The sequence below is a fragment of the Salmo salar genome, chromosome ssa16 (genome assembly GCF_905237065.1).
Source record: "Salmo salar chromosome ssa16, Ssal_v3.1, whole genome shotgun sequence".
NCBI classification, from domain to species: Eukaryota; Metazoa; Chordata; class Actinopteri; order Salmoniformes; family Salmonidae; genus Salmo; species Salmo salar.
In genome coordinates, this window is record NC_059457.1 from 1,109,106 (window position 1) to 1,124,589 (window position 15,484).

Consider the following 15,484-nt stretch of genomic DNA (forward strand, 5'->3'; position numbering starts at 1 on the left):
TCCACAATCCAGTGAGAGAGCGTCTGCTTTGATAGCCCAGCCCCCAGGACTCTCTCACAATAGCAGACAAAGGGCTGGTCTGTTGTTCTCACTGACCATGTCCGCTCCACATAGGCAGCCAGTGCCCGCACAGGGCACAGCATGCCGGAGGGAGGTCCAGACTCCCCAACCACTGCCAGACAGGATAAAAGGGATGTTCACATGCCTGTCTAACAGACCCTTTGGGACGAATGAAGGGTTGGGGCGGAGAGATATATTCCTCCCACTGGGGTCCATCCGGTAGCATGAAGCTACCGGATGGTAGCTCACCCACCCTCTTCATGGAAGTAATCACTACCATGAAAGCCACCTTCATAAAGAGGTGTTTCAGGGAGGCAGACTCCAACAGTTCGAAAGCTGCCAAGACCACATCCAGATCGCCATTGAGTGGGTCCTAGGCGATGAACCCCCTTCATAAACCTGGATACCAATGGATGGCACCCCACTGGCCTGTCCATTCACCCTACAAGACAGGCAAATATAGCGGCCAAATACCCTCTCAGTATAGGGGCTGCCAAGCCCTCATCCAAGCGAGACTGAAGGTATTGGAGGACATACTGCACCCCGCATGACTCGGGCACAACCTCAATACCAGTACACCAAGAGCAGAACAACCACCAGCACAACTGTTATGCAGGGGTTGTAGCAGATGCCCTTACACTCCGCATGGTGTGTATTCATTATGCCCTCCTGTAGTCCTAACATGGACCATTGGTGCCTTTCAGTGGCCAAGCCCACAGACTAGGGCGGTGCGGTCTCGGATGCCAAAGAGTTCCCCCGGCCTGAGACAGCACAGCCTGGATCAGGGGAAAAGGAGGGAATGCGTAAAGCTCCAGCCCTGGCCAATCGTGAGCCAGAGCATCCAAGCCCAGAGGCCATGGTGGCTCCAACATGGAGTACCACAGGGGGCAGTGTTCATTGTCCAGGGAGGAAACAGGTCCACCTCTGCCCTCCCGAACTTGTCCCACAGGTGCTGCACTATCTGGGGATGTAGGCTCCAGTCCCAAGGTGGCGGGCCCTCCCTCGAGAGCATATCCGCTGCCACATTCAGGATGCCAGGTACAAGCCCAGAGATGGAGCTTCTGTGCCATAAGATGGAGGCGGTGGGACCTCATTCCACCCTGATGGTTGATGTAAGCCACCACTGTGATGTTGTCCATTCTCACCAGGACATGTCCTCACTTCAGATGTGGAAGGAAAGACCGCAGGGCCAGTAGTACAGCTTGGAGCTCTAGTGTATTGACATGCCTGCCGCTCCAAGGGGGTAGCCAACAGCCATTGGCCGACCTTCTCTTGGTCACACCCCCCAGCCGATCTGGGAGGCATCTGTGCTGACCAGCTCCTGGCGGCACATCCTCAGCATCTCCACCCCACCTGAGAGAAAGGAGTGACAGCTCCACTTCAATAATGCCCTGAGGCACTGTGCGGTCACCTGCAGCTGGCGGTGACAGTGGCGCTTCGGGTGCAGCCGGTGGGAGTTGAACCACAGTTGAAGAGGCCGGAGATGGCGCAGGCCCAGGGGATTTCAGCAATGAGGCCGCCGTCAGCAAGCCAAACAAGCGTTGGCAGGTTAGGACAAATACCACCCGCCTCTGCCGAAAGTGGACGAGGATAAGATCACCTGAACCATTCTGGTGGGCTGGCATGCTCTCATGAGGACTGAGTCCAGTTCCATGCCAATGAAGGCCACCCTCTGGGTGGGCGTTAGATGACTCTTCTTGTCATTTACAGTAATGCCCAGCTTGCCGATGTGGGTCCTGGTCGGGGCACAAATCAGCCAATCGTCCAGATAATTGAGGATCAACAATCCTCGGGACATGAAAGGTGCCAGGACAGCGACCATGCACTTTGTGAAAGTGTTGGGGTGCCAAGGAGAGGCCGAAGGGAAGAACAATGAATTCATAAGACGTCCATTCGAAAGCAAATCGGAGGTACTGCCAATGAGCTGGGTGAACAGGAACATGGAAGTACGTATCCCTCAGGTCCAGCATCACACACCACTTGTCTCTGGACATGGCCTGCCCCAGGATCTCCAGCCGCAGGGTTTTCTTCTTCAGGGGATTGGCCACCGTGGTGAAACAAAGGCCCCTGAAGGACAGAGGCCGGCATCGCTACCCCTCGGGCATTGTGGACAACACCCAGGGGGGCTCCACACCCTCCTCCCACTTTGCCCATTGAGACCAGGAGAAGCTGCTGAGGCCGAGGAAGGGTGTATCAGGGAGTCCTTTCCAGGGCCCGCCTATCCCCTGGCACCCTGATTGCCTGGGTCCCCCAGGCACGTCCCTGTGGTGGTGACAGTTGACAGATTGTTGCTCCACCGCACGCTGTGCCCCTCCCCGCTGGTGTCCCTCAGCACGAGGCGATGGGGCAGGAGAGGGACCTCACTGTTGTTCGGGTGCAGGTGGGTGGTGACGGTCCATCTGCCTTGGACCTGGGGCCTGAGGAGGCAGCATGAACCGTCTCAGGGTCTCCCGGTCCCTACGAACTTTATCGGTCTGCTCCAGAATGTCATCAACCCCTGAGCCAAACGTCAGCCCTGGGGTGATGGGGGAGAGGCAAATGTGCTCTGGAGAGCAGATGGCAGACGGGATTGGTCCAGCCAGAGATGGCACTGGGAGGTAACTACATCCATCTGGAGCAGGGAAAGCAGGCGAGACACCTCCATCGCCTCCCGGAGGAGCTCCTCTGTGCCCTTTTGCAGCCGGAGAAACAGAGTAAGGCGGCCAAGAGAGCAGAGGGACCCATACGTGGCTTTCAAGTCCGCATCAAAGACTCTGGGGGTCCCGGCTTTAGTCGCGGATTCCGCCCTATAATCTCCCGGTCCGGGAGAACCATGACAACCATGACAACCATGACATTGGTGAACAGTGCCAGCATTGTCCCCCAGGAACAGCCTATCACAGACCAGCAGGGAACAGCTGTCATCCCCATTGAAGCTAACAACCTACCTTGTTTGTAAAACGGAGATTCAGTGAATATAATAATCTCATTGATTTATCAAGATCAGTCCCCATGCTTGTCTCAGAGCAGCGCGAAACGGTGCTGAAATAGTTGACCACAGTGGGTAGGCTATTGCTTCAAATCCTATTGCTTCTAACTTCAATATGCTTTTTAAATAAATGAGACCTACACCACTTTTAACAGCACATTACTCAACACTAGTGAGACTCATGTCGCCTACGGTAGGCCTACAGTATAACGATTTCTTTTTTTCAATGATGTGACTCTCAGCCAATAATTTGATTTGGAGGATTGGATGATTCTAAATTAATATCTAAGGGGCATTTTTCGCTAGGGCAAATCTGATCTGTGATAATTTCTAAGGGGCTTTTATATAATTCTAAATTAAATAATAATAATATTCGCTTTGTTTAAAAAAGAACAATATTTTTTAGATTATTCCGTTTTCAAATAACCTAAAGTGAGCGAGAAAAAGGCCATTATTGAACATGGGGTGAGACATTCTTACTAATTTGTAAATAAAGCCAGTTTGTTGTTTAGAATTATTTATTTCTGTTTTTAGAGGGAGTGTTACCGGTTGGGAGTAGGCTACAGCGCTGCAGTAAGAGCAAAATAATCCTAACATTTCCACAACTAATTGTAGTCTAAGTTTCTCTTAGAATAAAAACCTTCGAGTAACAACAGTTTTAGTAAGAAATACTGAAGTCGTGCACAGTTATCAGTTTCTATTTGGTTTATGACGCCCATTCATTGTCAGTTAACCTGTTTAGGATAGGGGGCAGTATTTTCACAGCCGGATAAAAAAACATACCCGATTTAATCTGGTTATTACTCCTGCCCAGAAACTAGAATATGCATATAATTGTTTGATTTGGATAGAAAACACCCTAAAGTTTCTAAAACTGTTTGAATGGTGTCTGTGAGTATAACAGAACTCATATGGCAGGCCAAAACCTGAGAAGATTGCATACAGGAAGTGCCCTCTCTGACCATTTCTTGGCCTTCTATAGCCTCTTTATGGAAAATAGAGGATCACTGCTGTAACGTGACATTTTCTAAGGCTCCCATAGGCTCTCAGAAGGCGCCGGAACGGGGAATGATGACTCTGCAGTCCCTGGCTTAAAAACAGTAGCGCATTTGGATAGTGGTCGATCTGAGAACAATGAAACGGGTGCGCGCATGCACTTGAAGAGTCCATTTTACATTTTCAGTCTTTGAACGAAAACGACGTCTCCCGGTTGGAATATTATCGCTATTTCACGAGAAAAATCGCATAAAAATTGATTTGAAACAGCGTTTGACATGCTTTGAAGTACGGTAATGGAATATTTTGAAAAAATTTTGTCACGATATGCGCCGGCGCGTCACCCTTCGTATAGTGTGTTGAACGCAAGAACAAATGCCGCTATTTGGATATAACTATGGATTATTTGGAACCAAAACAACATTGGGTGTAAACTAGAAGTTCTGGGAGTGCATTCTGACGAAGAACAGCAAAGGTAATCAAATTTTTCTTATAGTAAATCTGAGTTTGGTGAGTGCCAAACTTGGTGGGTGTCAAAATAGCTAGCCATGATGGCCGGGCTATCTACTCAGAATATTGCAAAATGTGCTTTCACCGAAAGGCTATTTTAAAATCTGACACCGCGATTCCATAAAGGAGTTCTGTATCTATAATTCTTAAAATAATTGTTATGTTTTTTGTGAACGTTTATCGTGAGTAATTTAGTAAATTCACCGGAAGTGTTCGGTGGGTATGCTAGTTCTGAACGTCACATGCTAATGTAAAAAGCAGTTTTTTGATATAAATATGAACTTGATTGAACAAAACATGCATGTATTGTATAACATAATGTCCTAGGAGTGTCATCTGATGAAGATCATCAAAGGTTAGTGCTGCATTTAGCTGTGGTTTTGGTTTTTGTGACATTATATGTTAGCTTGAAAAATGGGTGTGTGATTATTTCTGGCTGGGTACTCTCCTGACATAATCTAATGTTTTGCTTTCGTTGTAAAGCCTTTTTGAAATCGGACAATGTGGTTAGATAAAGGAGAGTCTTGTCTTTAAAATGGTGTAAAATAGTCATATGATTTCTGAGGTGTTTGTAATTCATGCCATCATTGGATATTGGAGCGGTGTTCCGCTAGCGGAACATCTAGATGTAAGAGGTTAAAGACACAGTAGCGCCTTGGGACCCAAAAGCATAATCAGTTCTCTAACTCCCCCTTGCGCTGGTCTGGAGCAATGAAGTAGTGATGCAGGGTACCGTACTGAACCACAAATTACTTCTAAGTCCCGCAGCATAATCACAAAACTTTTAGATGAGCAACCACTGTAACTTGAATAAACATACCTTTAAGAAGTACACTATGCTCAAACATACAATCCACAAGATGCTCTTCTTTAAGAAAAAACACCACCGTTTTCTTAATCCGTGACGAATAAGCAACATTTTCATAGCCTACCTTCTCTCCTACGGCGACCAGAAACTCCTCCGCAGTGACAGAAGCTTCAGTAATACACCTGAAGCCGTGCCGAAGTGACAGGGATGGCATCCCCATGTGGGACGCCATCCTCGCCAAAACCAGGGCAATTCCAACAAGAAATACAATATACCTAATTCTACCACTGAAAAAAAACATACTATTACACTCTTGCTGTAAGTCTTCATAAGTTTGATTACTAAATCAAATCCAGCTTGAATGACCAATATTGAATGAACTGAACATGAACCTATACCATCCCACAGGCTTTCGTACATGTAATTGTGTCTTTGTTATTGATCTCAGTGTCAAAGACCCCACCCCATAATATTCCCCTACCTGGCGGCCACGTTACGCGGAATGACAATGGTAACCCTGGTCCAGCTTTCGTAGTCTCCCGTGGCATAGACAGTGGGTTCCCTGAGCTCCCGCCCACTGCCCTCACAGCCGCCCGCCCCAGAGGAGCCTAGGTAACAGCCCTCCTTCACCAGCGCCCAGGTACGGCCAGCATCATGGGAGTACTGCAGCAGGACTGAGGCCGACGCACTGAACTGAGACTCGCAACCGATGTTCAACTGAAGAAGGAGGAGGGGGGATGATGGGGAAGGGGGGGGATGATGGGGGAGGGGGGAGAGGGACAGACAGAGAGAGAAAGACAGAAAGAGACAGTGTGTGTAATGTTTACTGTTAATTTCTGATTGTTTATTTCGCTTGTTAATTTTTTTTCACTTGGTTTGGCAATGTAAACATATGTTTCCCATTCAATAAAGACCCTTTGAACTGAATTGAGAGAGACATTTTATTTTAGATCCACTTTTTGGGGTCAATAATAAACATTACACAAACACGTAAAAAACAATTAAAAAGTAATTGCCTTATGTACAAACCTGTAAAAGTCTTAGAAGGTCAATTTAACCTGTTGGGGATAGGGGGCAGTATTTGCACGGCCGGATAAAAAACATACCCGATTTAATCTGGTTACTGCTCCTGCCCAGTAACTAGAATAAGCATATAATTGTTTGATTTGGATAGAAAACACCCTAAAGTTTCTAAAACTGTTTGAATGGTGTCTGTGAGTATAACAGAACTCATTTGGCAGGCCAAAACCTGAGAAGATTCCAAACAGGAAGCGCTCTCTCTGACCATTTCCTGGCCTTCTTGATCATCTCTATCCAAAACAGGGGATCTCTGGCATAACGTGACATTTTCTAACGCTCCCATAGGCTCTCAGAAGGCGCCAGAACGTTGAATGATGACTTTGCAGGCCATGGCTGAAAAACATTAGCGCATTTGGATAGTGGTCGATCTGAGGACAATGAGACTGGAGGCGCGTGCACGGGCCGACACCATGTTTACTTTCTCTCTCTTTGAACGAAAACAACGACTCCCGGTTGGAATATTATCGCTTTTTTACGAGACAAATCGCATAAAATTTGTTTTAAACAGCGTTTGACATGCTTCGAAGTACGGTAATGGAACATTTTGAATTTTTTGTCACGAAACGCGTCGGGCGCGTTTACCCTTCGGATAGTGTCTTGAACGCACGAACAAAACGCCGCTATTTGGATATAACTATGGATTATTTGGAACCAAACCAAAATGTGTTATTGAAGTAGAAGTCCTGGGAGTGCATTCTGATGATGAACAGCAAAGGTAATCAAACTTTTCTAATAGTAAATCGGAGTTTGGTGAGTACCACACTTGGTGGGTGTCAAAATAGCTAGCCTGTGATGGCCGGGCTATCTACTCAGAATATTGCAAAATGTGCTTTCACCGAAAAGCTATTTTAAAATCGGACATAGCGAGTGCATAAAGGAGTTCTGTATCTATAATTCTTAAAATAATTGTTATGTTTTTTGTGAACGTTTATCGTGAGTAATTTAGTAAATTCACCGGAAGTGTTCGGTGGGAATGCTAGTCACATGCTAGTCACATGCTAATGTAAAATGCTGGTTTTTGATATAAATATGAACTTGATTGAACAAAACATGCATGTATTGTATAACATAATGTCCTAGGATTGTCATCTGATGAAGATCATCAAAGGTTAGTGCTGCATTTAGCTGTGGTTTGGGTTCATGTGACATTATATGCTAGCTTGAAAAATGGGTGTCTGATTATTTCTGGCAGGGTACTCTGCTGACATAATCTAATGTTTTGCTTTCGTTGTAAGGCCTTCTTGAAATCGGACAGTGTGGTTAGATTAACGAGAGTCTTGTCTTTAAAATGGTGTAAAATAGTCATATGTTTGAGAAATTGAAGTAATAGCATTTCTAAGGTATTTGAATATCGCGCCACGGGATTACACTGGCTGTTGAGTAGGCGTCCCACTGGCCCAGAGAGGTTAAAACTTCCTGAGAGAAAGAGGGAGAGATAAGAGAGAAAGGACGAAAAAGGAAACAGAAGAAGAGAGAGAATAGTGAAAGAGGGAGAGAGGAGAGGAAGAGAGAAAGAATGAGAGCGAGAGAGTGAGAGAGACTGTACACATACCTTAAACTGCAGTGTGTACCCTGGTCTTAGGACCAGGTCTCTGGTCACTGCCACCCTGTCTCCGTCAGATCGCCCGAACACCATGGCAGAGGGGGTGGGAGCACAGAAGCTGCCGTTCCTCTCCTTTTCCATACCCTCATTGCCCAGCATGAGCCACACACTCATCTGGTTCAGAGGGTAGTCAAACGCCGGCTTCTCATAGAAGTTCTACAAACAGAGAGATAGCAGATGTTAAGGATGGTGCTGCATTGCAGCCAATAAGTTGCAACAGTAGACAAATAGCTGACGTTCGGCATCATAGTGAGCTCAGACATTCAGGCATGTCCTATACACGATTTCAAATGTTTATATTTCATTGTGATTATATTGACCACTAAATCCCAGAATCAGATAGATTGCCACAAAGTATAGAAGGCTTTTGTAATCATCTGTCTCAGTGTTAGCCAATAGGATTGTCAGTTATTTTCAACTAATGAAATCCTGACCTGTGGAAGCGTGGGGTCGTCAGCCAATGAGAGACGTACCTGTGGCATAGTGGGGTTGGCCATGGGGATGATGTGTTTCTCTCTCTCTGACAAGATGATGACATCATCAATGGCCCACTGGTCGTAGCCGTCCCCAGAGTGAAGGGGCTGCCACCATCTGAACCGGGTACACGGGGTCTTGGAGGCCTGTGGCAACTCATAGTGGACAAACCTAGGGAGGAGAGATCAGTCAGACAGACAGACAGTCAGTCAATCGCATTTATAAGGCCATTTTTACGTCACCAGTCACAATGTGCCTTACATTAATCTGCATGGCCTAGACCCCCAACAGCACGCAAAAGCATAGTAGCCTCAAAGGAAAAACCCTTGAGAGGAACCAGTCCCTCCTCTTCATCGTGGCTTGGGGAAGACCGTGAAGTGCATCTCAGCGATGAGTCCCCAGCTGATTCCTCTGTCATTACTGTACTGCAGCACCTCTCTCTCCCCTCCCTCTCTCCTCTATCCCTCTTCTCTCCTTACCGTGGCTTGATGAAGTCGGTGAAGTACATCTCAGCGATGAGTCCCCAGCTGATTCCTCCGTCATTACTGTACTGCAGTAGCACTCCTTCCTCCCTGCTGTCTGCCATGTTACATTGTACCCAGTCTCCGCCCACACGCAGATAGAACTGCACAAACTCTGCCCACTCTGTGTCCAGGTCATAGCTCACCAGCTGCCTCAATCCGGCCTGTTATACACACATCATAATAATAATGTTGTTTAATGTTTGTTATCTGGTCAGATAACCACATCTTTGCCTGGTTGCTAACTTTCTTATACAACCAGTATACAACCTGCCCATGATGCTATAAAAGACATCATAATGACAACATTGCAACCAGTTTCACCTACCGGGTATGATGTCACTTTGTGTGTGTGTGTGTGTGTGTGTGTGTGTGTGTGTGTTATCCTACCTTGCTGAAGTAGAGCGAGGACCCAGAGGAGACCACCCCACAGCCCATGTCAGGTGTTACCACCTCTCCACCAATCACCTCCTGCCACATGGCCAGCAGACCATCTTGGGACTCAAAGTCTGACAGGATGCTAGAAGAAAGAGGAGAGGATGCCTGGCAGTCTGGACCTGAGAAACCTTCATCACACCTGGGGAGAGGAGATTATAAGAAATTATAAAGGGTTATAAAGGGTTTCCCCAAGCTCATTACTGCATTTCTATACAATAAAAATAAAAAAATTAAAATGCTATTTCAAGAACAGCAAAAACAAGCAAAAATGACCCAAGCCATTATCACCTCAGTAGAGCTACAAATACATAGCCTATTTGCTATACAATTGTAATGTTACAACCCTGAAAGGGGGGAAATATGAAAAATTATTCACACTGACATGTAGCACTAGCGACTGTTCAGTCAGTTGTATCGATGAATTGCATAATATCATTAACTCAACATGCATACCTCTTTTCCCAGATTACATAGCGTTGACATTTGTATTCCTTGGCATTACTAATCAAGCTCCACACAAACAGACATCAATGGACTGCACAGGTGATATTATTATCACATTGACTACAAATTATTAGAATATTACTTACGATTCTCTATTAATGTCAGTGAAGTAGTGGTAAAAAAAAGGTGGTTAATTGGTTAATGGGTAAACTACTCCAATGGACGATGGAGATAAGACAAACAACCACCGACATGAACAAAAACGTATCACATTTTACAACTGTATTGTTTGCATTTTTTATGCATTTTAATGTAGGTCTGTAGGGAAGACTGGTTCCCAAACCAGAACCTGTGTACTAACCTCTCTCTGCTTGCTTCCGTTCTCGCTCTCTCTCCTCTGTCTCCTTCTACATGCATTCATTGACTGACTGACAAATCTATAAGCGACTATTTAACAGTGCACTCATTATGCGAGAGGCGGTTTTTGTTTGTTTGGGGGATGTCTGTAGACACGGAAGTAGTCGCGGGACAGTTTTAAATTTGCCTTTTGTCCGGCATTTCATGAACACACTGTCAGCAGCCTACTTGAGACAACTTCGAGCTGGGATAGTTCGTTTAACGTTTCAGGCACTCGGCTTGTGCCGCGAGAGGGCAGAGTTAGCCGTTTGAGAGAGTGGTGAATGTACTACTAAAAAGGCAAATCCGGGAGCAAAATCTGGGGGATGCAGGCGAACATGATTCCACTCGTTCGCAGAGGCAGGCGTGATTAGAACTAAGTCAGATCAAGAATATAAGCGTTCTGAGTGTCACGACACCGACGGATGGTGGCGCCCCTCCTCGGCCGGGCGGAGCTCGGCGGTCGTCGTCGCCGGCCTACTAGCTGCCATCGATCCTTTTTTGTTTCACTTTCTGTTGGTTAGGTCTAGGTAGGCACGCACCTGTTTTGAGTTAGTTATTAGTAGGGGGGGGGGTTATTTAGTTTAGCGTAGGATGTCTGTGTTTGTGCGTGATTATATTTTTTGTCCGTTTTGTGTACTTGAGGAACGTATGCTGGTTTTCCTCTGCCTGTGGTTGGTTTCTTTGTGTTCACCACCGCAGAAGTATTTAAGGGCTGCGTCCCTATTTTTTGGCGACCACATCTATTTTCTGGAATAAAGAAGTGTGGTCAAGAATTCTGTCTCCTGCGCCTGACTCTACCTCTCCTGCTTTCTTGAGCCAGCTCGTGACACTGAGCTTTGATCAACTCTGGGAGCAATATTAGGATCTTGACCCATCATTTATTTTCTTGATTGTGCACAAAATATATATTTGTATTATTTATTTATTTTTAATTAGAAAACATTTCAGTAGTCCGGACCTCAGTGTCCTCATGTAGTTACGCCCATGAGTGAGCCCCGTGAAGACAATTTTGTCTTTTTCGTACTAACTCCAAAGAGTTTTTGAGAGATTTTTATTTGCCTGCAGCATAATTTCTACTTTGGAGGAATGCAGTGAAATAAATAACCAAGGTGCAAATGAAGTTGAGCTGTTTTATTTTGACTTTGAGTTACGCATGTTATAATGTGCATACATTTTCCTTTTGAAATGGGCTATTGCTGTTACAGCTTCTAGTTATCTGCCCAGAATTCTATCAGTAACATAACTTCCCATTATGAAGCATTAGAAGAAGACAAAAAGGAATATTGCCAATTGAACAACATCTATTGCAGGATAGATCAGAGTTAGAGTTTATATAGCTGGCCATAAATGGGTGTTGCATTTCACTTTATGGGTTATGTAGGCTTGTAACCTATTGATTTCTAATTCAATGCAGATAATAACACAATTAGGCTATAGACTGTCAGATTTCCAATCGTTCCAATTAATTAAATATCCCTTGATCTTAAAGAATATGGATTAGTCCATTTTTTTTACCTGAACATAACCCTGAAACCAAAGCTTAGCCCACTCTGTTGTTTATGTTTTTGTTGTCATGGAGGAATGATTGGGCCCATTGCTTCAAATAATGAAAAATAAACAATGCTCTCATGGAATGGCATGCCTTGGGCACTACCGAAAAGTGCTCTTTGCATGTGAAAAATGAATGCCATGTGCTGCATTTGCTATAGGCCTATTGTTTAAGATTTTGTTGGTGACATGTGACTGCTTTTCCTTCACGCTGCGGTCCAACTAATTCCAAACCATCTCAATTGGGTTGAGGTTGGGCGATTGTGGAGGCCATGTCATCTAATGCAGCACTCCATCACTCTCCTTCTTGGTCAAATAGCCATTACACAGCCTGGAGGTGTGTTGGTCATTGTCCTCTTGAAAAACAAATGATAGTCCCACTGAGCGCAAACCAGATGGGATGGCGTATCACTGCAGAATGCTGTGGTAGCCATGCTTGTTAAGTGTGCCTTGAATTCAAATAAATCACAGACAGTGTCACCAGCAAAGCACCTCCACACCATCACACCTCCTCCTCCATGCTTCACAGTGGGAACCACACATGCGGAAATCATCCGTTCATGTTTCTTGGCTCAAGCAAGTCTCTTCTTATTATTGGTGTCCTGCAGTAGTGGTTTCTTTGCAGCAATTCAACAATGAAGGCCTGATTTCACGCAGTCTCCTCTGAACAGTTGATGTTGAGATGTGTCTGTTACTTGAACTCTGGGAAGCATTTATTTGGGCTACAATTTCTGAGGCTTGTAACCCTAATGAACTTGTTCTCTGCAGCAGAGGTAACTCTGGGTCTTCCTTTCCTGTGGCATTCCTCATGAGAGCTAGTTTCATCATAGCGCTTGATGGTTTTTCTGACTGCACTTGAAATGTTCCACATTGACTAACCTTCATGTCTGAAATGAATGACGGATTGTCGATTCTCTTTGCTTATTTTAGCTGTTCTTTCCATAATATGGATTTGGTCTTTTACGAAATAGGGCTATCTTCTGTATACCACCCCTACCTTGTCACAACTGATTGGATCAAATGCATTAACCTCTTGACGGTCGCCTAGGATAGGGGGCGCTACAGCGATTTTTGAAAAAAATCTGTGCCCATTTTAAACGGCCTCCTACTCAAACTCAGAAGCTAGGATATGCATATAATTAATACTTGTGGATAGAAAACACCCTAAAGTTTCTAAAACTGTTTGAATGGTGTCTGTGAGTATAACAGAACTCATATGGCAGTCAGAACCCCGAGACAGATCGTAACAGGATGTGGAATTCTGAATTGCGGACTCAACTTAATCACTTTGCCTGTAAAACACACAGTGAGCAATGGTTCATTGAGCACTTCCTATTGCTTCCACTAGATGTCCCCAGTCTTTACAAAGTGATTTGAGTCTCCTACTGTGAAAACTGACAGAATGAGAGTCTGTGGAAAGTGGTCACATGAGGAGGGCCATCACCATTATGACGCCGGCGCCCCTGGCTACCCTCCCCTTTCGAAACGTTTAGAAAGACAATGCAATCGTCCCCCTTGAATCTTATTGGAGCTCTGGTTGAAAAAGGCCCTAAAGATGTATGTTATACAACGTTTGACATGTTTGAACGAACCAAAATAAAAATAAAATGCATTTTGTTGAAAGTGGAGTCCCGCGCACGACGGAACTTTTGGTGCAGCCTTCAGAACGCGCTAACAATAACAAGCTATTGGAACATAAAGGATTAACTTTTTCGAACGAAAATACATTTGTTGTGGACCTGAGATTCCTGGAAGTGCTTTCTGATGAAGATAATCAAAGGTAAGGGATTATTGACAATAGTATACAAGACTAGATTTGATATGCGATTGTTCCAAGATGGCGCTGACCTGTATTGCTAGCCAATTTTCTGAGTATCGCATCCCCTTTTATCGCAAAGTGTGATTACCCAGTAAAGTTATTTTTAAATCTGGCATTACAGGTGCTTTCAAGAGATATTCATCTATAAATCTTAGAATGACAATATTACATTTTAAAAATGTTTTCGAATAGTAATTTAGTAAATTGTAGCGCTGTTTCACCGGATGCATTTGAGGGAAAATAGTTAGTCAACGTTACGCGCCGATGTAAAATGCTGTTTTTATATATAAATATGAACTTTATCGAACAAAAGAATGCATGTATTGTGTAACATGATGTCCTAGGAGTGTCATCTGATGAAGATTGTCAAAGGTTAGTGCTGCATTTAGCTGTTTTTTGGTTATTTGTGATGCATGTGGTTGGTCGGAAAATGGCTATGTGGCTACTTTTACGATATACTCAACTAACATAATCTAATGTTTTGTTTTTGCTGTAAAGCCTTTTTGAAATCGGACAACGTGGTTTGATTCAGGAGAGGTGTATCTATAAAACGATATAACATAGTCCTATATTTGAAAAAAAAAATATTAAATTTCGTTATGCTAGGGGGCAGTATTGACACGGCCGGATAAAAAACGTACCCGATTTAATCTGGTTACTACTCCTGCCCAGAAACTAGAATATGCATATAATTATTAGCTTTGGATAGAAAACACCCCAAAGTTTCTAAAACTGTTTGAATGGTGTCTGTGAGTATAACAGAACTCATTTGGCAGGCCAAAACCTGAGAAGAATCCATGCAGGAAGTGCCCTGTCTGACAATTTCTTGCCCTTCTTGATTATCTCTATCCATTACAGAGGATCTCTGCTTTTACGTGACACTTCCTACGGCTCCCATGGGCTCTCAGAAGGCGGCAAAAAGCTGAATCGTGGCTTTGCAGGCTCTGGCTGAAAAAAAGTAGCGCATTTGGGTAGTGGCAGGTTACAGTACTGTGAGACTCAGGCGCGTGCCCGAGTCGACCTCATGCTTTGTTTTCTTTCGTCTGTTTACCTAAACGCAGATTCCCGGTCGGAATATTATCGTTTTTTTACGAGAAAAATGGCATAAAAATGGATTTTAAACAGCAGTTGACATGCTTCGAAGTACGGTAATGGAATATTTAGAAATTTTTTGTCACAAAATGCGCCATGCTCGTGACCCTTATTTACACTTCGGATAGTGTCTTGAACGCGCGAACAAAACACCGCTATTTGGATATAACGATGGATTATTTTGGACCAAACCAACATTTGTTATTGAAGTAGCAGTCCTGGGAGTGCATTCTGACGAAGAACACCAAAGGTAATCAAACTTTTGTAATAGTAAATCAGAGTTTGGTCAGGGCTAAACTTGGTGGGTGTCTAAATAGCTAGCCGTGATGGCTGGGCTATGTACTCAGAATATTGCAAGATGTGCTTTCACCGAAAAGCTATTTTAAAATCGGACACCTCGATTGCACAAAGGAGTTCTGTATCTATAATTCTTAAAATAATTGTTATGTTTTTAGTGAACGTTTATCGTGAGTAATTTAGTAAATTCACCGGAGGTTTGCGGGGGGTATGCTAGTTCTGAACGTCACATGCTAATGTAAAAAGCTGGTTTTTGATATAAATATGAACTTGATTGAACAAAACATGCATGTATTGTATAACATAATGTCCTAGGTGTGTCATCTGATGAAGATCATCAAAGGTTAGTGCTGCATTTAGCTGTGTTCTGGGTTTTTGTGACATTATATGCTAGCTTGAAAAATGGGTGTCTGATTATTTCTAGCTG

General features: G+C 44.3%; 1 protein-coding gene across 2 annotated transcripts in view; it reads right to left on the reverse strand.

The window, feature by feature from the left end:
- The window catches only part of LOC106573022 (reelin), a 318,605-nt gene that overhangs the window by 86,688 nt on the left and 216,433 nt on the right, over nt 1–15,484 (reverse strand). For both annotated transcript variants that reach the window (XM_045696831.1, XM_045696832.1), the window contains exons 25-29: nt 9,411–9,597; nt 8,979–9,184; nt 8,499–8,670; nt 7,975–8,181; nt 5,824–6,059 (exon numbers count right to left, since the gene is read on the reverse strand). In XM_045696831.1, coding sequence (XP_045552787.1) covers nt 5,824–6,059; nt 7,975–8,181; nt 8,499–8,670; nt 8,979–9,184; nt 9,411–9,597 — 1,008 coding nt within the window. The remainder of the gene's footprint in view (nt 1–5,823; nt 6,060–7,974; nt 8,182–8,498; nt 8,671–8,978; nt 9,185–9,410; nt 9,598–15,484) is intronic.